At 44.2% G+C, this 24,791-nt stretch overlaps 1 protein-coding gene across 1 annotated transcript in view; it reads left to right on the forward strand.

Annotated features, from left to right (window-relative positions):
• Positions 1-1,570: 1,570 nt before the first annotated feature.
• The window catches only part of LOC140145786 (anaphase-promoting complex subunit 1-like), a 52,051-nt gene continuing 28,830 nt past the window's right edge, over positions 1,571-24,791 (forward strand). Inside the window, 18 exon segments of the mRNA XM_072167465.1 lie at positions 1,571-1,663; positions 3,469-3,548; positions 4,017-4,096; positions 11,791-11,933; positions 12,744-12,997; positions 13,873-14,064; positions 14,496-14,685; positions 14,848-14,913; positions 15,079-15,228; positions 17,103-17,252; positions 17,892-17,922; positions 17,925-17,951; positions 19,335-19,522; positions 20,792-20,860; positions 21,266-21,454; positions 22,173-22,243; positions 23,443-23,537; positions 24,079-24,227. Coding sequence (XP_072023566.1) covers positions 3,478-3,548; positions 4,017-4,096; positions 11,791-11,933; positions 12,744-12,997; positions 13,873-14,064; positions 14,496-14,685; positions 14,848-14,913; positions 15,079-15,228; positions 17,103-17,252; positions 17,892-17,922; positions 17,925-17,951; positions 19,335-19,522; positions 20,792-20,860; positions 21,266-21,454; positions 22,173-22,243; positions 23,443-23,537; positions 24,079-24,227 — 2,115 coding nt within the window. The 5' untranslated portion in view covers positions 1,571-1,663; positions 3,469-3,477.

The raw sequence follows: 24,791 nt of genomic DNA on the forward strand, positions 1-24,791 counted from the left end.
ACTCCCTTTGCGGGCATGTAGGGGAAGCTATGTAAGAAAGTTAAGTACGGTACATGCATGTGTATCAGTAAATTAAGTATGTGTCAAATTTAGAAGTATGATTGTCCCTGAAAATAATTAGTTATGAAGGGAGAGCTTTAATTGCTCATCATAAATGAAAAAGTTTTGGGTTGGGTCAGTCACTCAATTTTGAGAATATCTTTTATAACACGGCTGAGTTCATAGGTACTGGTGAGGGTCTGAACAAAGTGAAATAAATGGTTGTCGTGTTTGATTACCAACATGCAAGCAAAAAAGTTACGTCCTTGTGCTTTTTAGGTTCTCTGTCCAAGGGTAATTAGATTTATAATTAATACAAGTTAGGCCAAGTAAAAAAAATATCATGTATATCGTCTGGAAGGCTTTTTCAAAAATCAGTGAGGGAGGCCCTTATTATTTGTTATTATGTTATTTTTTTACAATTATTATAATGACACACTTGTTTTTGCAGAGCGAGTTTTGGGAAGTTAGACGGACCCCTGGCCATTTGGAATCTGCTGATCATGATGAAGAACTATACAGCAAAGGAAATACACTGGTGTGGAGCCGAGGATGTCAGGGACAAGCAAGGGTGGTCCAAAAGTCGTTCACTGTTGATTCACCTATCTTACAGGTACATATGTTTGCAGAGAAGATATCCTATTACTTTATACAGGCACCCTTTGTTTTTGTGTTGAGAATAGACTTGCTATTGGCTAAACATGGGTCGATTCATAGTCGAGACATATTTTGCAAGAACTGGATGTCCTGTGTTCATTGAGTTACTTTTTGTCACCACCAAGCCATATCACACTATACTGTGTCTCGTATCAAGTTGAGAGTAACACCATGTTGGATTTTTTAGTGGCAAATTCAAATCATGCGCGCTTTGGTGACTTGCTCTCGAAGCCACTGTCAAATTGTGTTTTAACCGTCACAATTTGCAGATCACAAAATTAACTTCTTTTACAGTACGGGACAAGCTTCCCATAACGTGTATGCATGAATTCCTGTCATCGTAATATGACAGGGTGAATCTAGATTATTTCAACAAATAACAATCTGCATAAAAAAGTTGCAGCTTGCTGTTATGTATGGGACATTTTGTACCTTATCTGGGACTTACAATTTCTCATATTTTCTCACGCTCAAAATTCTTATTACGGATAATCTGTTAAATTGTTTACAGGCTCAATGGATAACGTTTTGGCTACAAGGGAATAAACCAGATGCAGATGATGTAATAGAACAACAACAAGAAACACAACCAGGTATGGTGTGGTGGGTGGGTAGGTTTGTGGAGGTTAGTGGTTGAGGGTATGGGCATGGCCTAATGGCTACAAAGGAATAAACCAATGTAAAGCTTATTTTGTAGAGATTTCCACTCAAAAATTGTGACTTGACAATTACATTGGATTCATTGTGTATGGTCACAAATATGCACCATCTCCATGGTTACAACACAAAATGTACATAGTTAATATTAGGAAGTAAGGCCAGCTAACCAGACCAATGTAACTCTTCACTGTGGTGTGTCTCTCTCTTTCCAGTGGACCCAGTACCTAGTGTATGTGTGTCTCAAGGGAATTCTCTCATTGTGTTTGCTGAAGAAGGAGATGAGTTTGCTGTATCATTGCCATTTGAGGTATGGTCTCTTTGTGTGTGTGTGTGTGTGTGTGGGGGGGGTGGTGTGTGTAAATAGAATTCAGCTGGCTATTTTGAGGTCATATGTCAAGACCAAATTAAATGAAAAACTTTGGCTTTGTCAAAGCATTGATGATGTTATTGATCCATCTGCTTGGAGCAGGAATCTTGACCGGATGTTTTGATTTTCCTGGAAGTATTCCTGTCTCTAGCGTTGGTCTTGAGCAGAGGATCAAATATGTGACTCAGAGAGAATGTGTAGTTGTTGAGATCTTGCGATTCCATATGTGACATGATCAAGGGGAATGAGTCACATATCGGCCCTGGTCGAAAATGAGTTTTACACATAATTCTAAAGCGGACATTTAGAACTTTCAGAAACTGAAAACCCCATGTTGATCCTATTTTTCTTTGTGAAGTTATGTCAATTTTTCAATCGCTGAAAACAATATAAAACAAAAGAATTTTAACACTTTCTTTGCCAATATCTCAAAACCAATATTAGCGACATCCGACTCATTTCTCTTGATCGTGTCACATATTGAGGTATGGATAGTAACAAAACATTGTAGGTAGTGCGAGACCATTTCCATCAAAATTGGGTAACTTTTCTGTGTTTTACCCCTATAGCACCCAATTTCTAACCTTTGACCTTGTCGCCAATAACTCCAGACTGATTAGTCGTGGGTAGGTCAAACTATATATTTTCTGAATGCTTGTGACCAGGGGAATATTTGGAATAAGTTTTAATCAAATCAGAACAATTTTGAGTTTTAGCCCATTGTAAACTTTGACCCCGAATTTCTTGAAATGCTCAAGGTTATATTCTTGTATCGTTATGAACACGGCAGAGTGCCGAATACGCAAAATTGCTGTTCTGAGTAAACAGCGTTTGAAAATCTTTGCACCATTCCATTGGTCCTTCTAAAAATTGAGAACATTCTTGAGCACTTATTTGAAATGTATATTATAGAAGTGAATGTGTACGAATTATTTGCAATAATTAGATGTTCTGAAACCATCGATATCATCCCTCCAAACGGGTATTTACAGCTATTCGGCTGAATGCTGAATCCAAAATGTCTCTACCGCTGCGCAAATAGTTGTATACGAGGTTGAATACGCATTCCACTACGTGTAAACCCTAGCACACATTCTTGATTTGGGGTTTTTGTGTAGAAATTACTGGTTGTCCAAAAGCTGTAGACTTTACATTTGATATAAGTTATAAAATAGTCATAATAATTTAGCAAAACCTGAGGATTTTAAACCAGAAATAAAAATATTGGCCTATATTTTGCATGAATTTTTGGGATTTTGCGATGGCGCACTCACATTATTAAGCCATAGCAATATCATGTGGGAAATGTTTGTACTTATATTGGTATTACTGGATAGAAGACACCTATAGCTATCCATTGGTATCAAATATAATAGTATAGGACATTTGATATAGAGAATTCATGGTTTTACAATACTATAGATCCACCTGATTTGTACAGTTTCGTCTTTTGGTCGAATTCATTAATTGCACTCAGGTGCGATTCGTCCAAATCAAAATTTCGATATCTATGTCAGGAAGTAACATTTACCATTAATTTTTGGTGGAAATAAAAGATCACCTGAAACATAATCACAAGCATACAATAACTCAATTTACTCAAAATTCTTGATTCATAACGATATGATATACCTCATATATGTGAATATTATAAGTAACAATCATGTTTAGTCATATCCAGTCATAAGCAAGTTCTAACAGACTACTATTTATACTTGGATACATTTTAAAACTTTTCTCCTCAGATATCTAAGATGTGGCCAATTAACCGTGGCATGCTGTTGGAAAGAAGCGTCTCACAACTTGAAATATCAAGCCCTAAGAGGTAAGCTTAGTAGGATTTTACTACAATCGCGATCGCTAAAGATTGTTCGGCTTATGTAAGGCAGAAAAAATCAAGACTCATAACACTGTTTATTGATATAGAATGCCATGCATGCTGTTAGGCCAGTGATTACGCTAGGTTTGCATTGGGTAATGCGTGACTAGCGCACGCTTATGTGAATTTACGCGAGCGTGAGTTGGGACTTTATTGACGCGCGCAGTAACAAAGGCTTAATAATGTCTGCCTTATATAAACCGAACAAACTTCAGCTTCAGAGTTGTAAATTTCTTCATTTTTGTTCTAAGGCCACTCAAATGCATGTTAATATTTTTACTTGCATGTTTGATGTGTTTTAATAACAGCGATGAAGTCTAATGAATAAAATAATGTAAATAAAGAGGAATGTGTTTTGTTTTAGTTGGATGACTAGTTTTGATATGTTTTTATCCCCTTAATTTTTTCTCACAGAGGGGCAGATAATTTACCAACGTTGTTCAGCTTATTGCATCCACTAGATGAGCCAGCACCTGTCATATGTAAATCAGGAGGTATGTGTATAGACCACTTGACATGTTACGCCATTGCCCGGCAGTATGCGCGCAAATTATGGCAATTTCTATTGTTCTTTGCCCTGCAGTGTGCGTACGCATCGTAGTTTGCTTGGGGCACTTGCATTTTAAATCGCCCACCACATTTCATATAGTACAAGAAAGCCATTGAACAGTGCAGCGGTTCATTCAAGCATATCGATAGACCAGTCCTTCGCCTTTGTTTTTAGGCCTGTTTTGGGCCTTTTAAGGCCGAATTCACACACATTTTCAGGCAATTTTCAAAAAAGTCATTCTCATGCCTGCTGGGTTGAATGCTGTGCTCCCTTGATTATTCATTGTTTTGTCTCCACTGCTTCTAATCCATCTGGATTCTCTTATCCGTCTGGGATATCTTTCATCTCCCAGACTAATGTGGTTTGTTGCAGTGGCATGATGTCAGAAACACTACATCTTCTAGAAACACTACTAGTGTTCCTGGATACACTGCGCACCCTCTACTTACCTCCCACGACCTGATCTATGCACAAAACGAAGTTTGGGACCACAAGAAACCCCTGTACCACAGAAAAGGTTTTGGCACCCCGGAAGAACGGGGATGACAACGCCCAGGTGTTGGTGTCGCCCAACACTAACGAGATATCGCCCTCACCAATTCGTTTCTTGCGACCAACAAGGACGTGTTTCTGAAGAGCTCAATTTCTGTTGAGAAATATCGTACAGCGTGAGGCTTATTTCCGAGTAACGGTTACGCAAGTATCAGTAATCACTTCGGTGATATTTTCTGTAACTTTAGCAAGATTTTTTTTCCATTTGTGATGTTTTTTCTTGCTAGTTTCTCGTAGTCTCTGTGGCGAAGTGAGACCGCCCAAGTAAAATATTCATAGGTTTTCACTCGGCTCCCCCTGGTAATTCCACTGGGAGGTCGCCGGGATTTTTTCTTGGCGATCTCCCTTCTGTCCCGGCTACTTTGGCTTTCGTGAGTCGGTGTTTTGATTCATTTTCCCTCGCACATGTGGTAAGCTTAAAATTCGCGGTTTTTTCGCTTAATAGGGCGGGGGCCTATGTCAAAACTGTTCCCATGCGCACCTCTCAGTAGTAGGGGATCTCGTGTTCACTTTTTTGGATCCCGTGCGCCTTTTCATGTTTTGGGTTCTCTGGCGGTAGAGGAGGGGTTCTCCCTTGGGGAGTCTGTGACCCCTTACAGGTTGACACTCTTGCTTATCCCCCTCCTCTTACGCTGGGGTCCCTCCCTCCAGTCCCTTCGGAGACGAGAGGGAGTTTACATGTTTTCTTACCCTTTCTCCATTACAGGTAGTTATCAAAATGTCTAAAGAGAGTACTCCCTCCAAGGCGTTGGGGACCAGAAGCAAACCTCGGCAGTGTGTTGCGTGCAAGGCATTCCTTGGGAAAGACGATGCGCATGAGGCATGCCTGCTTTGTAGGTCGTGCTCTCCGGACCAACCGTGCACCATTGACCGTGACTGGTCCAAGGAGGCCTGGGCTAGGTCCCTGGCCCATAAGGTGAAACTACAGAAGTCTCACCAACGTAAGGTGGAGGGGCTTAGGGACAGGAACCATAAGCGCCGTTCTTCTTCGCATGAGGAGTCGTCTGGCTCGGCGAAGAAAGTGTCCCTAACCCCGCCAGCCAGGGAGTTTGTCCTCCGTCCCCTGGGTCCTCTAGCTCCAGGAGACCAGGTATGAGAGAGTCAATCTCTCTATCTGTCCCTCGATCGGGCAGTCCCCAAGCCTTTTGGCTCCGCCCGCCCTTATGCTAGGAGGCTCGTACCCTCACGGCGGCTCCCTGAGCGCCACTGGCGTCCGGGTCGAGTGCCGTGAGGTGGGTATCTGCGGCCCGGCATCCTCTGAGCAATGGGCTGGCTCGCGCCCAGCGGCCACTCCTCGGCAGCACCAGTTGCGGTCGGGTTGAGTGCCCAGGCGTGGCGCTGCTCAGGCGTCCTCCCGTGTGCGGTCGACCTCAATGGTTCCACGGCTCGACCGTCGGAAGGCCTCCCGTCCGTCCAGGACGGTAAGCGACTTCGGCGGCAGCCATGGTCCACCGGTCAACCGCTTCGGATCCCTTACGCTCGGCCCCTGGCCAGAGCGTGTTTGAGATCCCTCCTCTGCCCTAGCTGCTCCCTCGATGGTTGAGCATCCGAGATCCCAGAGCAGTCAATGCTCGGCATCTCAGGCGGAGGCACTGTCAACCCTCATCTCATCACTTTCGGACCCGTCGGCGTTGGACCGCATGAACCAACTCATTGGTTTGTTAGGCAAAGATCCGGTCAGGTGCCCTCGGCGGTAACCCGACCAGTGGGTCCAGGTTTGCCTTCAACAGGTCCGGATCCGCAGTCCGATGCGATTAGCATAGAGGCTAGCTATGATGAGCTTTCAGATGGCTCTCAGAGTCAGACGGAGGTAGAGTCTTTTCGGGATTTTTTCGACTCCCCAGGGCTGACAGAGAGGGCTCTGATATCCCGTTGGGGTTCATCGCGACCCGTCAGTCATTCAGCGCCTTTCTCGGTCTCCCTCGGAGCTTCCCAACAACCCTCTTGGTCGGTATTCCTTGCAGAGCCAAGCACTTTGGCCAGACATGTTCACCGTGGCCGACCAACAGGGTCGATCCTACTCTCTCTCGCGTTTGGTCCCAGGCCCCTCGTCGTTTCCTCCGCCAGTGAGTATGACCCAGTCCTTCCTTCCGTCAGGCTCACAGGCTCAGATTCCACACCTTCCCCCGAGCTTAGCTGGCTCGACGTTCGCTGCAGAAACTAAAGGTTTCTCCTTACATTCGACCGCAGAGCGGTCGGGCCGCCTCGGTCCAGAGCGTGGCCCCAATCAGGAGCGATCTCGGTGGGGAGGGGTTCCTCAGCCCGACCCGGCTCCACCTGGACGGTACCAGTGGAGTTATGATCAGTGTCGAGGCTGGGGGGACCCTTATTCATTCCCAGCACCGACTCAAGGCTCCGAGGAGGACCAGTTGCGGGAGGAGGCTCCTTACTCCTAAGGTCTCGGCTCCCTTTTCGCAGCCGTCCCTATCGGACGCTAAGATGCGACTGGAGTTCGAGACACCTCCGCAACTGGCTTCCGACTTAGGATATGCGGCAAAGCCAGCTAAGCCCCCAAGTCAATGCCCTTCATCCCCTTATCGCGTGACATCAAGGCACTCACCACGGCCGTACAGGATAAGGGTGAGGTAGACCGCCTCCCGTGGCTGGCACGGGCGTTCCCCCACGTTACAGAGGATGTGGCGTTCTTAGAAACCCCCCCTCTGTCCGGAGGCGGCCTATCGCCAGATGGAGCGGGATAAGGGGACCAAGTGTCGCCGGAGAGCTCCCTCCCCTCAGGAGTTGAGGGAGCCCCCAGGCAGGCTGGACCAAAGGCGCCCCACAAGGTGCCTCCCTGGGATAAAGCCCGGGATGAGGAGCTACGGTCCCTGGAGTCTCTCGCCAGAGGCGGGCTCCGCATTTCCAATGTCCAACAGCTCGTCAGCGCACATCTAGCACGGAGCTTGCTGGACAAGGAAAGGTCCTTGTCTCCTGAGGCGACACTGAGGGCGGTACATGTGCTGGCTGACCTCAATCATCTCTCAGCGGAGCATTTCGCTCGGATTTCAACTCGGTCTGTCCTGGCGCGCCGAGCCTTGGTCGCCCAGGCGCTCAACTTCTCGGACAAAAGAGAGTTGAGGTCTGCTCCGTTTGGTACTGATCTACTCGGCGGGGCCTTTCCCAGGCTGACCGAAGAGGAACGTACCAGACGGAAGGCGGCTAAGGAGGCCAGCCAACCAAAGGCACCGGCCACATCAGCGCCCAAGCGGTTTCGGTCCAAAGGTCAGACAGCCAACCCGACCTATATCCAGGTGCCCCCGCCGCAGCAGCTGGTTGCTCAGCAATTTCAGCAGCAGCAGCAGCAGTATCCTTCCCTCTTGCAACCGTTATTTCCGCCAGCCACCCATGCCCCTCTGGCCCGTGCGAGGTGCAAGAGGCGGCAGGCGGAATCACAACCGCAATCGCAGTCGCAAGGGAGGCGAGGCAAGAGTGACGGTGCGGTCGTAACGACCCGTCCGCCTATGGCGGACGCGGTCGGGACGCCTGGTTCTGACTCCTTCCGGGACCCGACCGCCCGCTCCCAGTGGGTGGTCGTCTCCTGGCATTTGCCAGGGCTTGGCGGGGTGACCTCAGACCGATGGGTCCTAGAGACAGTGTCTCTAGGCTACCAGATCGAGTTCACCTCCGTCCTCCTCGGTTCCGGGGGTTCGAGTCACCCCGTCACCGCTGGATCCCTTACAGAGGGAGGCCTTGGTGGGGAGATCGAAGCTCTCCTAACAAAGAGAGCCATCACACCTCTCCCCAGGGCCTTCCAGTACAGGCCATTACTCCACGTTCTTCCTTACCACAAAGAAATCCGGGAGTGGCGCCCAATCCTCAACTTGAAGCCCCTGAATGCCTACATCAAGGCCCCCACGTTTCCGGATGGAGACGCTGCGGGCGGTGTTATCTGTCCTTCAGCCAGGCTGGTGGGGAGTCACCCTAGATCTGAAAGATGCATACCTCCACGTACCAATCTGCGAGTCAGACCAGAAATGGCTTCGCCGTGTTCGACGGTACCGCCTTTCAGTTCCGGGTCCTCCCGTTTGGCCTCTCCACGGCCCCGGACATTCACTCGACTAGTCAAGTCGGTGGCAGAGTTTCTCCGGAGGAAGGGGATCACGATCTTCGTCTACCTAGGCGACTGGTTGTTGGTAGCCCCTCTCCGCAGTGTCTGCGCCCAGGATGTTCAGGGGTGTGCAGGCTGGTAGAGTCCCTGGGGTTTATCATAAACCACCAGAAGTCTTTTCTCTCCCCATCTCAGTCGCCTCAGTTCCTAGGGGCGGCTATAGACTTCGCCGGGGGCCGGGTTTCTCCTATAGACTCGAGGATCGCCGACGTTCGGCTCTGCGCTCTGCAGATCAGGCAGGCAGCATCGGTCCAGGCTCGGTCGTGGCTTCGCCTTCTAGGGCTGATGGCCAGCCTCATAGATCTGGTTCCAGGCTGCCGGCTACACGCACGAGGAAGATACAGTTGTACTTCCTCGGGACGGTATCGAAGCGTGGCGCCATCCTTTGAGCCTCAGGATTCCGGTCCCTCGGCATCTCCTCCCCTGCCTCTCCTGGTGGATAGGTCAGCCGAGTGTTCAGATAGGCGTTCCATTCCCGAAACCCCGCCCTTCCCACGTCCTTACCACGGATGCATCCAAGTCAGGGTGGGGAGCCCACTTTCAGGGCATCAGGCTCTCCGGGCGTTGGTCGAGGACTCAAGCTCGGAGACACATCAATCTCCTCGAGCTATGGGCCATTTTCCTCGCCCTCCGCCAGTTGGGTCTCACGGATTCACGGCCTGTTCATCCTGGTCAGATGCGACAGCATGACAGTTGTGTCCTACATCAACAGGGAGGGGGGCACCAGAAGTCCCAGCCTTTGCAAGGAGGCGGTGTCCCTCCTCCTGTGGTGTCTACGGAGGGATATTTCCCTCCGTGCGGAGCATCTGGCCGGGGTAGACAACACCCTGGCCGATTCACTGTCCCGAGGGGGGCTTCAGTCATCCACGCGCCTGGCCCAGGGGAGCGTCAGTAGAGTGGCATCTTCATCCAGCAGTCTGCCGTTCCATCTTCCAGAGGTTAGATCGCCCGCATGTCGACCTGTTCGCGTCTCATCGGAACCACCAACTTCCGACCTACTTCTCCTGGGGCCTAGACCCCCAGGCGATAGGCAGAGACGCCATGCGGGAGAGCTGGGAGGGCGATTCGATTGCCACGCCTTCCCTCCCATTGCTCTGATCCCTCGGGTGCTGGAGAAGGTAGCCCGCTCTCCAGGCTGTATTCTCCTTCTAGTCGCTCCTCTCTGGCCCAAGCAGTGGTGGTTCCCCCGCCTCCTGGACCTCCTAGTGGGGGAGCCAGTCAGCCTTCCTCGCCGTGGGGATCTTCTGTCCGTTCCGTCACGCCAGCAGGTTCAGATGGGAGTGATCAACAACCTCCATCTGACTGTTTGGCGTATTTCCGCCAGTCCTACCAGGCGGCGGGACTTTCTGAGTCGGCTGCCGCGCCCGCTGCAAAGGCAAGGCGACAGTCGACTCGACAGACTTACGATTCGCGACTTCGCCGGTTCTACAGGTGGTGTGCCGGTCGAGAAATCGCCCCCCATTTTGCCCCTGTAGGCGAAGTCGCGGACTTCCTTACAGAAGTTTTCCACGGCGGCTGTATGCCTCGGACCGCCAAGCGTACAGGACGGCCATAGCAGCGGTCCATCATGGCTTTGGGGGCGGCATGACTGTCTCCTCTAGTCCAGCCCTCTCCGCCCTCATTAAGGGCATGTTCTCGCAGAGGCCCCAGTCCGTTCCCTGGTTCCGAGTGGGACCTCCCGTTGGTGTTGCGATACCTCGCCGAATCCTTCGAGCCCATGGAGGACCTCTCGCTGCAGGACCTGACACTAAAGACAGTGTTCTTAGTGGCAGTGGCCTTCGGTCGGCGTTGTTCTGATATTCATGCTCTGTCGATCGGCAGCACCATCTACGCTTTACCAACCGGGGTGTCTCCATCCTGCCTAGGACCGGTTTCTTGGCCAAGAACCAGACCATGTCATTTACTCCGGCCCCGGTGTTCCTCCCTGATCTGGTCCTGGTCGCAGGACAGGCGGAGAAACCGTCATGTCCCGTTAGGGCCCTTAGATCGCATTTCTAAAGCGTGCCGAGCAGATCAGGGGGACATCAGGCAGCTTTTTCATTACATCGGCCAGGCCATTTAGGCCGGCCGCTAGGAGCTACTATCAGCCACTGGGTTGCCTCCGTCATCCGTTCGCCCACCAAAAACATCACGAGCGGATGGCGGGTCCTCAGACACAGGCACAGTCACAGGTCAGGTGTCACGACATTCGATCCCAAGCAGCATCTTGGGCTTTCCACTCTGGGGTGTCCCTGAGGGAGGTGCTCACGCAGCAGGCTGGAAGAGCCCCACCACCTTCCAGTCGACCTACCTCAAGGGCGTCCTCGCAAGTCATTCAGCTGTAGGTACTGCAGCACTGCTTGCAGGCCGCCAGGGATCGGATCGAGGACGTTAGGTGAGTCTTGAGTTGGGTGGTTTTTTGTTGTGGTTGAGCGGAGTTTGCACTGTGTGCCCTCCTTACCTCTCACGACTTTCTTCCACCTCCTTGCTCTCAGTGGTATTCTGTGCATAGATCAGGTCGTGGGAGGTAAGTAGAGGGTGCGCAGTGTATTCCCCTCTCAGAAGTGAGAGGGACATACACAAGCGCACGATACTTACCTCCCACGACCTGAGCCCTTCCAGCGTTTTATCGTTCCACCCCTCAAGAAAGTCATACGTTCTCACACGTAGAGGGTCGCAAGAAACGTGTGTTGGTGAGGGCGATATCTCGTTAGTGTTGGGCGACACCAACACCTGGGCGTTGTCATCCCGTTCTTCCGGGGTGCCAAAACCTTTTCTGTGGTACAGGGGTTTCTTGTGGTCCCAAACTTCGTTTTGTGCATAGATCAGGTCGTGGGAGGTAAGTATCGTGCGCTTGTGTATGTCCCTCTCACTTCTGAGAGGGGAATCAAGTCATCACTTATGACGAAGAAACCAGACAAAAAATGAGTATTTAATACATGGATGTGTTAATGCTTCATAATGCTTCAGCTACTAAATGATATGGTTTGTTTTACTTTCAGTTGGTATGGGGATGAAGATTAACTTCATGTCAGACTACACACAAAATGTGGTATTTACCAGCAAAGAGCCCTCACTCATCGTGACCTTTGACACAGCCATGGGTCTTCACTCAGTATGGTTGCTACGGCAGGCCAGAACAGAGGTAAGTTTGACAGCCAATGAAAGTTACCAGTCAGACAGGAATTTTGCATGCTCAGTATACTGGGGTCTTATTGGGCTATTCAGTCAAAATCCATACACCCCCTATGGAAGACATGTCTTCAATCTTCCACTCAGGAGAGCGAATTTCAAATGGGGTTACCTGAATTGGTGGGTGACTTCATTTGAAGTCTAAACATCCTTTGTGGAAGATGAAGGTCATGTCTTCCATATGGGTGTAATTTTAAAATTGCTAGACGGAATTGACTCGTTGGTGCTGAAGTACAAAATAATAATAGTAATATTAATGAAGAAGTTTCTAAAGTGCCCAATGTAAAATAACCTCTTTGCGTTGTACAAGAAAACAATTTAGGTACAGCAGATTCTATACAAAGAGATTACAAACCTCATGTGATATGTACAGAAACTGACAAAAGTCATTGCATACATTACAGAATTATTATACACAAGTGGCCCAGAAATTCTGTGTCATTATTTGACACAGAGAACAGACTAGCTCCTCTTTTGGTGTTCACTGATATATGTAGAGCGCAACCTTCAACACGCAATATTTTGAAGGCAACTTAGCTTAACAAAAGGTTTTTTCCTGATAAATGCACAAGTTCTGTGGGACACGTAAATTGTGTTATTTGCATAGTGAGCAAAATATTAAATCCTTTTCTGGTACATAGGGTATGTCATGCACTTACTCTCAACAGAAAGCCCATTTTCTCCCAATTGCATTGTACTGGAGCTCTCTCAGGTAAGAGTACCAAAGAAGACATAACTTATGATCATGATTACTCTATTACAGGAGGTGTGTGTGACCACAAAACTCTTGAATATGACAACAGCTACATCAGCCGTCACCACACCACACCACCACAGTACCTGTAGCTCTGGGACTCTAGCTGGGCTAAGTGCCAGTGCACACTCTAGACTTAGTGCATCCAGTATGTCCCCTGCTAACATGTCACCGTTTAGAAGCTATCCAAGTCGTACCGCATCCCCTTTGATGTTCTCAAGTAGACCACAGAGTCCTGCAATGTCTGTCATGGCTACACTCAGGTATGTAAGAATCCTTCATTGATTGGTTTCTAGTGCCAGTGCACACTATAGTGTGAAAACTGAAAAACCAATACATAGGAAGGTGCATGGAATCCCTACTTCTTCAAACGCTGAGAACTTCGATTAATTCGGGAATGCCATGTGGCATGGTTGTAGCTACAGTGGCTGGCCCCGAGCGGGGCGGCCCCGCCTGGGACAAAATTTTTTTTTCATTATAAAAAAAAATATTTAGGGGGGTGAAACCACTGGAGCTTATTCCCCGATCACTAGCGTTCACTAAAAAGATTGTGCCCTGAGCCAGTGCTCTAATTGAGCCCAGCAATCAACTTGGGTTATAATATTTTGCAGTAAACCTTTGACGAGAGCGTATTTTAGTGTACATCACATATTTACTGTGATGAAACGCAGTTGTCTCTGATTGGCTGCTCATGCGATCTGCTGTTGCTGAGTGGAAATTTATGAATGAACTTTCCACCGTACGCATTGTTAGCTCTGATTTTGCAACATCACGGTAGTACACGCTAGTCAAAGGTTTACCTACTGCAAAAGATTATAGCTACAACCCTGCCGTATGCACTACCCTAACTCTAACCCTATTATAGTTTGTTCAGCTTACAATTGGGGAAAAATATGCGACTCATAACAACATGTATTGATATAGAGTAGCGTGCATGCAGTTGGATGTAGCGTATAAGTAATGCATGACTGGAGCGTGCTTATATGAGTTTACACAAGCGGAAGTTCAGACTTCATTGACGCACTTGGGAACAAAAACAGAATAATTTTTGCCAATTATAAGCTAAACAAACTTAAAAAACTAATCTAACACTTAAAGTAATTTTTGATTAGTTGTCCATATTTGCACATTTTTGCAGCCGATCCCAGTCACCTACCAATAGCATGATCAATAGTCCAGCATCGGGGGCATTCTATTCACCGGCAGGTAGATTCAGCTGGTCCCCTGCACAGACTACAGCCCTTAACACAACCTACGGGGATGTATCGGAACCACTGACTCCAGACTTGTGTATGGATCATTGCTGGACAGAATCAGTCACTGGTCAAAGGTAAGTCACCAAATTCCGCTATTATGGCAATTGAATACTTGTGCCACTGTCGGCTTTAATTGCACATAGGTGATTGCAGGATGTTGTTATTATTGGGCTATTCCATTTAAAATCCACACTACCCCTGTGGAAGATTTAGTTTTCCACAGAGGGAGTATGACTTTTAAATACAATTAGACAATTGGGTAACTTCCATTTGAAATACTCACTCCAGTTGGGGAAGATTAGGTAAAGCCATAATACGGGTGGAGTATGAGTTTCAAAATGATTAAACCGGACTAATAACATTTGAAAAACATCCTCCCCCTGTGGAGGCTATTTCCAAAATCTTCCACAGGGGAAGTGTGGATTTTAACTGGAATAGCCCATTGTTTGGGAAATGTTAATGCATAATTTATTTTAGATTTGAAAATTTGATTTCAAATTTACAGGGCAGGTATACTTGGCAAAGCCACCAAAGTCTTCTTGACCTCTGACCTCTGCGACCAGCACTACCTGGTGTACCTGATTGAACCAAGGCGACAGCTGAAGATCGTACAGTTTACTATAAGCACTGATACCAGTCAGTTAGTGTTTGGTGACATGAATACCCTCCCTGCCAAGGATGCTGTTCCTGTTAAGGTAGGAGCGCTGACTACTATATCTATTGCAATTTTGTCACCTAAAAGGGAGTCGCCCTTAAATGTACAAATGGAGCACTCACTCTCTTTAATATATACCCCATTACAATGTTGCTATAGTTGTCTACTCATCAAATTGATGATATTTGTTGTTCTTTTGCAGAGTCTGAATGTGATGGTGGTCCTGGATCTGAATGGTAGCATGATCTTATACACAGGACTTATTAAGGTATGGGTTTTAAAGAATATTCTTGTTGAGTGACTAGAATTAAGATTTTTACAACTTTACACTGACCGTTATAACCAAGAAGAAAACAATGTGCCTCTGGAACAGACTGTACATATACCTGTATGAAATTATGTTACAGTAATTGTCTATTTTGTTTTTATTTAGATGGTTAAAGTGCATGTGTCGGGCATTTTACCAACAACCTTATCAGGCAGCAGTGGAAGTATGCCTAGGCCTAGTACACCACTTGATTTCCCTATGATGCCACAGACATCATCAAGACCATCTAGTGCTGCTCAAATTATTATGGATGAGGTAGGCTTAGTATATTAATACTATTATAAAGTCCCAACAACATTATCAGGCAGCAGTGGGGTAGGCCAAGTCATCATTACAATAAATACAAAAGTTGTGTAGCGCTGCTGCATTGAACTTGGGAATCAGTTCACATCTTCCATGCTGATGCGACCATAGTGCACATTAATGTCATTGATTGTGAATATGTGACACAATCTGCCAAAGGTAGCAAATTTAAAATTGAGATAAAGGCAAAAATATGGAGTAAAAAGACAATAAAATACATAAGAAAATAGACGCCACAACACTTCAGAGCTTTAGAACTAAGTATGCTAGACCTTTGGGTCCGTATCAGGCATGAGAATTTTCAGTTTAAAAACTGAATACGGCGTATGCACAAAAGAGTTAGACCTAAAGTCTAAAGTTAGACCTGGTCTAAGTGGATTTTAGTTCCATCAGGAATGGTCCTTTACTCCTATTTCCTTCCTAAAGTAGCTAGCAAATTCTAAAGATTTTAATGCAAAGTTCAAAAATAATACAAAATAACTCAAGCAAATGTAAAGGAAAATGTCCTTTCTCCTGAGACTAAATTCCACTTAGACCAGGTCTAACTTTAGACCCGGTCTAACTCTTTTGTGCATACGGACCTTGGAGTTTTCAATGTATGATATCTTAATGTTTGTAAGGTAATAATTATAGAAACTTGATTGTCAAAAATGCCTCCTTTACCCCCCCCCCTCGAGCAGATGGTGTCACATATTTAACAAGTTTATATGCCAAGGACTTTCATCATCAGTAAGCTTACGTGCTGAGCAAGTTGGTAAGCTTAGCTGAGCAGGTGACCTGAGGAGTGTAATGAAGACGCTGTGATGGCGTCGCAAGCTACGTCTCTGCTCTTAGTGCTCTACCCAAACTCAATATGACAGAGTCCAATATCAGTCTACATTAAAGCCTCCATTTCTCCGTTTTACAAAATCAAAATTCCGTTTTGCAATTTTGCCATTTTCCGTGATTTTCCGTTTTACTCATAAATCCCTATAAAAACACCTTACAAAGCAAAATGACAACATGAACTTGTTAGTTATTTGTCCGACCTTACTGAAGCCGACCTTCAACATCGCCATTGAAGTATAACATAAGTAATTCCTTGGTATGTTTTTCTGTGAGGCTCTCTCGTCGATCATCAAGCATGTGCTTGTACTTGCTGAATGATCGTTCGGCATCAACCACTAGCCGCCATTTTCATACAGAATAAATTTAAAAATTCCTGATAAAAACTTCCTACCAATCAGCGAATTGACTAAGAACGTTACACAAACAAATCGCACATGGCATGCATTCAGTCAATCACTACTGAAAGCGCACACTCCGTGATCCAGTTTCAGCCAGTTCACTGCTAATTATATGCGCCACGAGGAGGTCATACGTAAAGCATGGTACGCTCGCACAGTAAACCAGTACAGCACATGTACAATGTACATGTACAGTGTAGTACACAGTGTAGTGTTTGCGGTCATGAGCTGTCATGATCGACCTGGCCCAGTTATTTTCCAACCATGTGATGCAACATCAACAGCGCACATGTACTGAGACAAGGGGTTGTATTGGGTGATTTAAAGTGAGTTGTTATGCTTGGAAATTGTATTTTTTAGTTCAGCTATTTCATGTTTGACAAATTTTTGGATAGTTTTAAATATTTTTTCAAGAAAATTCTTACTTTTCTGTCAATTTTAAGCTTACTTTTTCAGAATTTTTCATTTTCGATTTTCCGTGCTCAAATTCCAATTTCCGTGATTTTTTCCCGTTTTCCGTATCGCGGAGGAATGGAGGCTTAAGTCTACATGCTGCTAAGTTGGTAATGGTAATAACAATTTTTTTGTTGCAATTTCTAGGTTGTCCTGTTATCCCCAGTACCTGATATGGGTGACTCGTCCAAATTGCATGAATCCATGATGAGTGATGACTTCGCTTTCCAAGGATCAGGAGGGGGTGGCAAGCATGTGACTGCACTAATGGATCCAGTGGCTAACAGATTTACTCTGGTAAGTGGTCTGTCCCTTGGCTGGTGGGTCCATGATGAATGATGATTATGACTCCTAAGGATCAGGAGGGGGCGGCAAGCATGTGACTGCACTAATGGATCCAGTGGCTAATAGATTTACTCTGGTAAGTGGTCTGTCCCTTCTTTCGCTGGTGGGTCCATGATGAGTGGTGGCAGTGGTGGGTCCATGAGTGATGATTATGCCTTCCAAGTGTCAAGAGGGGATGGCAAGCATATGACTGCACTAATGGATCTAGTGGCCAGTAGGTTTACTCTGTTAAGTTGTCTGTCCCTTGTTGGTGGTTCCATGATGATTGATGATTATGCCTTCCAAGGGTCAAGAGGGGGTGACAAGCATGTGAATGTGACTACACTAATGGATCCAGTGGCCATTAGGTTTACTCTGGTAAGTGGGTCAATGATGAGTGATGATTTTGCCTTCCAAGGGAAAGGAGGGGGTGGCAAGCATAATATGTCTGCACTAATGGAGCCAGTGGCTAATGGATTTACTCTGGTAAGTGGTCTGTCCCTTCACTGGTGGGTCAATGCATGATGAGTAAGTCTTTGCCCCATGTAAAAGCAGCTGTAAGCAACTTGATTTTAATAAGCACCTAAATCAGTTTGTATGATTTATTTACAGGAATTATCCGATGGGACTATGCTGAGGACTTCTCTCCTCAGATCACCTCATCACCTCTCAGTGAGTACTTATTTCATATACATAATTTGTTCATGACTTGAACCCAAAGGCATAAACAATGTTAAGTCATGAAAATATAAGAATAAACCCTGTCCAAGCATACGCAACATTCTGTGTGCTGTTACTTTCCTCCACATCTAAGAAAATGATCATTTTAGAAAGAAAAAAAGCAAGGTACACCAACTTGACGTGGGGGAACAAGTAAAATACAGACTAGACAGTACGTAGTGGGGGAATAAAATAGGCATTAGAAGAAAAAGTGTACTAGAACAAGTGATGAAAATCACTGAGCACATAAGTAGACAAAAACCAAACAACCAATGTAGGCCTAAAAACAGGCAAAGTTCAATGCTGAGTGCCAAAGTTTAATGGCCAAAAATTGCCAATTCCAGAACCCACGGAGGTGTTAAGTTAAAAGGTAGCAAACAAGACAAGCCCAGAGCAACTATAAGCTATGTCTTAACTGTAAGAAAGTGTGTGCTCTGGGCTTGTCTTGTTTGCTACCTTTTAACTTGCCTTCAGTTTTTGTCTTGTATTTGGTTTTAAACTACAGCATGTAGTTTTCGTTGTTTAATTTAATATTTTGTCGCCTGACTCTGAAGAAGAGCAGTTTATCTCCTCGAAACGTCGGTTGATTGTTTGTCTGTTAGGTTTTGTTTGTCTACTATGTACACAGTGATTTTCATCACTCCAGTGTACTTTTGCACTGTTTTCCTGACACCTCCGTGGGTTCTGGAATTGGCAATTTTTGGCTATTAAACTTTGGCACTCAGCATCGAACTTTGCCTGTTTTTTAGGCCTACATTGGTTGTTTGATTTTTGTCTGCTTATGTGCTCAGTGATTTTCATCACTTGTTCTAGTACACTTTTTCTTCTAATGCCTATTTTGTTCCCCCAATACATACTGTCTTGTCTGTATTTTACTTGTTCCCCCACGTCAAGTTGGTGTACCTTGCTTTTTTTCTTTCCAGTTGTTCATATATTCAAGGTATCCTCTTGTATCATTTATTGATCCTTGATGTGTTTTGTGTCCTCGTCCGTTGGATTCACCATTACCCACTTTTTTTGATCATTTTAGACTAAAAACTACCATTTCCTTGTCGTTTTTTTAAGTTTTTCCATTTCCATTTGAGCCTCATTTGAGAGAAAAGGTTTACTTGCTCAGTTCATCATGTTTGGACGCACATGAACATCGCATACATCACTTATGCTCTGCGTAAATAATGCGCAAGCATCATGTACGTACGTCCGACTCACAGGTGTCCATTTGTTCTAGCGTGGCTGTTTACAACCTGAAGAAAGAAGTATCGATGCAGAAGGTTTATGTGGGGCTGATATATTCCTAAATGATCTCTTATGTACTGTCTTATCCCTTTATTACAGTTAACCTGTGCCTAGATGCTATTAAATACATCGTACCAACTGACATCGCCCTCCAAGTGTTAAGCAAATGGTATACTACCCACAATGCACCAGGAGGACCAAGCAGCCAATCAGAATGGATCAAATTCTCTGAGTGTTTACTTGGACTCATGGGATATGACACTTCCAAACTAGGGATAATACAACAGGTATGGTGTTCTAGTCTAGACTGAATCTTTGCCGTCTAAACCATTTTTCACAATGATGTGGCAGTGACGTCAGTTCACATTTCATTAGGCGCAGCTTCAAGTAGCTATATAGCGGACGCTCAAAGCGCTGGCGTACACACGTACGCATTCAAAGATGCCACATAGATGCGCACGCTAAACGCTAAATGTTTACGTCACTGCTATATCAGGGTGAAAAATATTATATCAAGTGTGCATGTTTATTGTGGGATGCTTGTCCTTTGTGCCATGTTTACTTCACATACTCCCTTTTAATGTGGCACAAACATTCACTGTTCAAAATGAAAATGTAGACAATGCTGGCACACAAAAATTCAAATATAACATTTGCAAGAACTTTCTAGAGAGAGTAATTGAATTCTCATTTCAGATATATTTTAAATCAATTTAACAACATGGGCCTCTCTTACAGAGCCCCTAATTGGTTAATTACATGATGTAATCATCTGAGCAACCAATCAAAAAAGAGCTTTTAGATCTCTCAGCAATTGTAAGTTTAAATTAATTTGCTTACCCCTACTGACTATTCTTACCATATCTCTGATTGGTGCAATATATGATACAGCTCTCTTTTTAACCAAATCAAATTAGTTGGCTGATAGAGGCTGATAATTGAGCCAGTAGTACCCATGGGGTTAGCAACATTAGATTTCTTTTGCTTCATCTTGAATCTGTTATGTTCAGGTGTAAAGTTACGGAACAAACCAGAAGTATGATGAAGTTCTATAAACAAAAGCCTTTTCTTTGGGGAGGGAGTCAAAAGTCTGATTACTTAGTAAAACTAGTTAAAATGTGGGTCAAATTTGACCTTTTGGGTTGGAATTTTCAACATTTCACACTTAGGTAACAAAAAAAAACCCTCTACAGGTGGGCTGACCTTTCAAGTAGGGTTGGTCTGTTTTGTTTTTTTTTTTCTTGGAGGCCAAAATTGCCCTAAAATATCACCAAAAGCTGAGATTTTTTGCAAACATATTTTCTAAAAAATTATTCAGCCAAAATTTATCAATTATGGCCACAAAATGGCTGATTTTACATGATTTTAGCAAAACTTAAATTAAAAAAAAATCTCCAAAACTTAAATTCTGGGTCAGGCAGGCCCAAAGAACCGTTTTATTTTTTCATTGCCTTATATGTAGGAGGGGGAGTATAGTTATAAGAAGTCATCAAACTTTTGGTTTGTCCCTTTATCATTAATATATCTCTGTATAATTAATTTGATCTCTTTCACAGCATGATATAGACAACTCCATGTCCCCTGTGGTTGCTGCAAAGAAACACAAAGCATCAGGATTGGAAGAGGTGAGTCTGTGGAAGAGATGAGGTGTATCCTAAGCAAAAGATTTGGCGGGATGCTTGGGTAGAATGAACATCCCGACAAAAACTGCTTTTGTTGTAAACCCCCATATATCAGTGATTTTTTTGATGATTTTTTGATGTGTTCTCAAAATTGGGCAAGTGGATGTAAGGGGTTTTGAAACAAAGCTCTTCATTTGTGGAACATCAATTTCCGTGTTGTGACCAGCTGTCGTAAAAATTCCAATGTGCACTATGTTTCTTTATGTGTAGGTCTATAAAAAAAAATCGCAAATTTAGAAATGGGCAAATTAGGTCAAAATTGGACCACTTTTTAGTACTGTAGTTGCAGTCTTGCACCACCAACTGTTGCATGGGCACTGAAAAGTCTAATTGCCTGTATTGAAACAGGATTGGGAGTTCCTTCTCGCCTCTAGCTATCATCAAGACTCCGCCTCATCACTACTGGGAATCTTGGGTATCAATAACGCACCATCAGAGGGCGCTCAACCAGCTCTTACACAAGCACAGATAGACCCATCAGCACCGCTGTTCCAGTACATTCCAGCTTTATTGTATGCTCTTCATCTTGTGTATGAGGTTAGTAACTAGTCAGGGTTCACAGGTTTTGCCGCAGGTGGAAAAAATGTGGTTTTTACCGCTTGGCAAAAACAGTTTTTGCCAAAAATGGCAAAACGTGATAAATAGTTTAATTTTTTCATCTCAAAACAAGTTGTTTTTTTAATTTCCTGAGTGTAACAATGCCATATTTTGTAATTATTAAGAAATTAAAGGCATGGATTTTCATTGCTCTTTAGTGTATTTAACTAAAATGTAGCGTAAGAAATTCAAAACTTTGCTGGATGAGACAAAAACATGTTGAATGAGTCATTAAAAGTTAGTTGTGTGTTACCGTTTATGAGGTTTCTCTGTTACCTTTTAATATTTTATAAATAGAGAGGGCAGCCTATCTGCTGTGTCCTAGCAGGACATCAGTCAATATGAGACATTAAATATTAAATGCGAGGATCCAGAGGATACATGCCTGAGAAATATATAATAAATAAGGAAATGGAGCTCGGACAAACTGGCATTATAATAAAGGAGAGAAAAAACCAGAACCATTCGGATTCGAACCAGCGCGCACCCACGATTACATGTCGTTGAGTTCACCACCACATGCCACAACAGCTCATGGCGGATCTGCCGGCGAATTGAACATGTAATGATTTAATTCTCTTGAAAATGTCTCATAGCCAATGTAAATTAATTATAAATAACGAGGGTGGCATTATAATTTTGTACTTTTTATATCTAGGAGATGAAGTTAGACCGTTCACAAGTTGGATGTCTGCATCAAATGGCAATTTTGTTATGTCAAATAGCAAGGTGAGCACTAGTCAGCCTTTATTATATCAATCATGGTATCTTGGTTTCATACTTTCTGCTGCTTGCCCCTGAGCGGTGTGACACTTCATCATGCCGCTTGCACTTGTGAAGTGGCAGCGGCATTGTGAAATATCTAAACATTGTGCTTTGGAACCGAGGAATATCCCGAGGGCGCAGCCCCGAGGGATATTCCGAGGTCCAAAGCACAATGTTTAGATATTTCACAATACCCGAAAAATAACTGATGCAAAGTCATTAACCTCATTCATAACCGTCACTTTTCACTTTTTAAATTCAACTTACGTCACATTTTCTTCTATTAATTTGAAAACAGAACACAATTTTAACTTAATCTGTCGTTTTCCCTGTAAAAAATCGAATAGCCCATTAAGGAAATACCGGTAGCGACCAATCACACAAGCACACAATCGTGCGATGTCCAAATACGGCGGCCAGTGTCCGCGTAAATTGTTCGAACACGTAGCACGTCACGTAACACGGTCATTGTAGAGCGTACTTTTAGCTACGTCACGAAACTACGTATACTTTTTCAATGACCTGCATTTGTGTCCGCGTATTTAAAAGTTATTATCTATGATTGGATCGCACTTGCTGCGTATATTAATGAGGTTGTAAATATATATCAGCTTGCTGCTGGTCACCGCTAGCATTTCTGGTGCGACTGCGCAGTGAAGGAAAATCATCTAAGCGGCAAGCGGCAGGAAAGTATGAAACCAGGATTAATGACATTTTTATGACCCATATCAGGGATACCAGCTTTCTTTCAATTGTAGGATTTCCTACTTCGTTACTCTTAATTTCCACACTTTATTTTTAGCCCATTTTGAGGCTTTAATTTTTAGCCAAAATCTGTCCAAATTAATACCTTTTCAGGCTTTTCCTGCAAAGAAGTAAAGCCACAGGCATTCCTGTCATGTACAAATTTCGCACCAAGACACTTTTTACTATGTCTGTCTTTTATTCTAGTGTGATAAATAACTAAATTTTACTTCCAGGCAGTATCAAAGGCATTGAGAAAAATTGCACTTTAAAGTATGCTGTCAAAATCACCTTTATGGAATTCCCATTCAGAGTTTTCTCCCATTTCAAAAAAAATCTTTTTGTTCCATTTGGCCTTTCTTCTCCTCCTCATTTGAATGTTGTTACTAATCTCTGTTTTCATTTAACCAATATTTCAGAGACCTTGACTGGATGTCGTATGTTGATTATTACTTCCGTTGTCATCAAACCTTAGGATCAGTTGCTAGGCAACACACCAGCCAAGTCAGCCCCGGTAAGCTTAATTTACACACCCGAAGAACATGCAATTCACATATACATTGTATATGATTCAACTGTTTTTGCTAAATTAATAATAAAAAATTGCTGTGTTTATAGTGCACCACAGGTTACAGGGATTCGCTGACCACTGACTCAAGACACATTATATAAACCATTTTGCCTCAAGGTACTGGCCTCACTGCCACCTCAAGCTTCAAAACTGTTATAGTAGAAGGTCTAGGCCTGGAAAAAATAGGCAATTCAGGAATCTCATTCCCGGGAATTTGGTAATCTGGTGGATAAAGAAATACATAAGAAATGATGGGAAATCCTGATATGTTGGAGGGAAATTTGTCTACATTCCTAGGAAATGAACATTTTTTAGGCCTGTTTAAGTGACAAGAATTGAATCAATTTATTATTTATTTATTTATTTATTTATTTATTTATTTATTCTTTATTGAGGGTTATACTGCTTCAGTGACAAGCACTGCTTTTCAAGCAGGCCCTCATTGTATACTCAGTTTATATTTTGTTGTGATGTTGACTTTCAGAGCACCGTTCACAGATGCTGTACCCAGTGTACCTTTGTAACCACCCACCGAGTATCTATGGTCATATATACAATATGCTGAAAGGAAACAACCAGGAACCGTACCCATGTCTGCCGGATATATGTCAGCGATCACAAGAAATTGTAATAGTATGTACAATTTAATTGTCTTGTTTACGAAATTTGCCCAAAAGTTCCTCAATCAACGTCTCGGATCCAGAACGTTGTCAACTGAGGGCATCTTTCCAGTCATGCATGAACCACTACTTGGAAACCATACACTTAAGCATGTAATGAAACCAATTGTATTTCTGTGATCAATAGGAAGTTTGTTCATAACCTGCCCTTAAGGGCTCTGTCATCCACATTTGCACAGTATTTTTTGTGGGATATAAGAGCACATCAGACACACCAAATTGCAAAGTGGTCTCAGGTCGCACAAAAAAATACTGAGCAAAATACTGAGCAAAGGTGGGTGACCGAGCCCTTAAGAGCAGGTTATGAACAAACTTCCTATTAATCACAGAAATACAAATGAGCATGTAAAGTCAAAAGAATTCATTTGTTAAGGTGAATGTAACGAAGAGATGAATAACTATTCTGCCAATAATACAATCTCATGTCCATTCATAAAAGAAAGTAACATGCTAAAATAGAAAATGAATAAATACAGAATGATAATAAAAACTAGCAGCAAAGGTCTTCAATCAAACT

Source organism: Amphiura filiformis, chromosome 2, assembly GCF_039555335.1.
Source record: "Amphiura filiformis chromosome 2, Afil_fr2py, whole genome shotgun sequence".
Lineage (NCBI taxonomy): Eukaryota > Metazoa > Echinodermata > Ophiuroidea > Amphilepidida > Amphiuridae > Amphiura > Amphiura filiformis.